The sequence below is a fragment of the Cyprinodon variegatus genome, unplaced genomic scaffold (genome assembly GCF_000732505.1).
Source record: "Cyprinodon variegatus isolate N-32 unplaced genomic scaffold, C_variegatus-1.0 Scaffold142, whole genome shotgun sequence".
Lineage (NCBI taxonomy): Eukaryota > Metazoa > Chordata > Actinopteri > Cyprinodontiformes > Cyprinodontidae > Cyprinodon > Cyprinodon variegatus.
Genome location: NW_015150595.1, coordinates 179644 through 180884, shown reverse-complemented (window position 1 = coordinate 180884; position 1241 = coordinate 179644). Strand labels below are relative to the sequence as shown.

Sequence of the window (1241 nt, the reverse complement as noted above, 5' to 3'; positions counted from 1 at the left end):
TCTGTACTTTTACTCAAGTTCGGAAAGTGAGTACTTTTGCCATCTCTGATAATTTCTAAACAGTACATCCACAAAAGATCTAGATTATTAATTTTACTGAAAACAAAAGTATAGTATGAAATCAACTGTTCTAAGTATTGTGTTAGAGGTGTTGATCTGAAAGTTCTGATCTGATTTTAGGAATAAAGAAAGTTAAGAGTTTACCATCTAACAGGCCGTCTGAGGCCAAACAATGGCACAATGGTTTCTATGGACATTAATATCTTTTTTAATTCCTCTGCTTCCTTTCTGTGCATGTTATCAAAGCCTTCCACAAATCTTAAGCCAAAAGGATTTTTCTTTTAGCAAAGAACGGTTAAATTCGACCTAAATAAGATTGATAAACAAAGCCATATTGCATTGGTAGAGAACCTTGGAAGGTCACAGCAAAGATTAGTCATTTGCAAGCAAGATTGCTGCATCTTTGCTGCCACAGAGTTGGGATTTAGGTTGGAGGGGGATTTCAGTGCTTCTGCTGCTGGGTCAGTGGATTACCTTGTAATAGATCTGCTGGAGCACACACACAGGATGTGTTGGCTTGTATATGGAGGGTTTAATCCCCCAGACAAGCTCCTATTTGTTGTAAGTAAGCCAGAGGCTGACGGGGACACGATAGGTTTGTTTTTTGTTTCCACAATGAAAGCTATTTTTTTTCCCTGTCCCAGGTGGGAAAAAAATGACGAACCCATTCCTGCTCGCCGTTTGAGGATGCTGCTCGGTTAGCAAAGCCAGCCGAGAGGAGCTCTACGCCTCTTTCACGGCTTTACCTCTGGACACAAAGCAGGCACGCAGGAGTCGGCTCTGTGAGGCACCGCCATGCTGATCAAGGAGTACCGGATCCCCATGCCCATGAGTGTGGAGGAGTACCGCATTGCTCAGCTCTACATGATCCAGGTGAGCAACCTCCTCCAGGCAGCAAAGGCTGCGCTTTAAACCTGAGGATTTCTGCTTGAAAGCACTGACAGCTATGAGGACAGGCTGGAGCCAAACAAAGCTTTCCGTTATCATCCTACCTTCTACAGATACAATTATGGTTATAGTAGGGTGTCCATATTTTGTTTTACCAATTAGCTGAGTTGTTAAACACTTTGATGATGCTTCATTTTGTTAAAGAAGTCTTATTATTTAAGTAAGTCATGTGTGTAGTTAGAAAAAACTGTTATATCAACCAAACTCTATGTAACTATGATTTATTTAAGATA

The 1241-nt window shown here is 41.2% G+C and overlaps 1 protein-coding gene across 1 annotated transcript in view; it reads left to right on the top strand.

Annotated features, from left to right (window-relative positions):
• LOC107086052 (membrane-associated phosphatidylinositol transfer protein 2-like) overlaps positions 1–1241 on the top strand; it is a 101124-nt gene that overhangs the window by 29006 nt on the left and 70877 nt on the right. Inside the window, exon 2 of the mRNA XM_015376787.1 lies at positions 705–933. Coding sequence (XP_015232273.1) covers positions 856–933 — 78 coding nt within the window. The 5' untranslated portion in view covers positions 705–855. The remainder of the gene's footprint in view (positions 1–704; positions 934–1241) is intronic.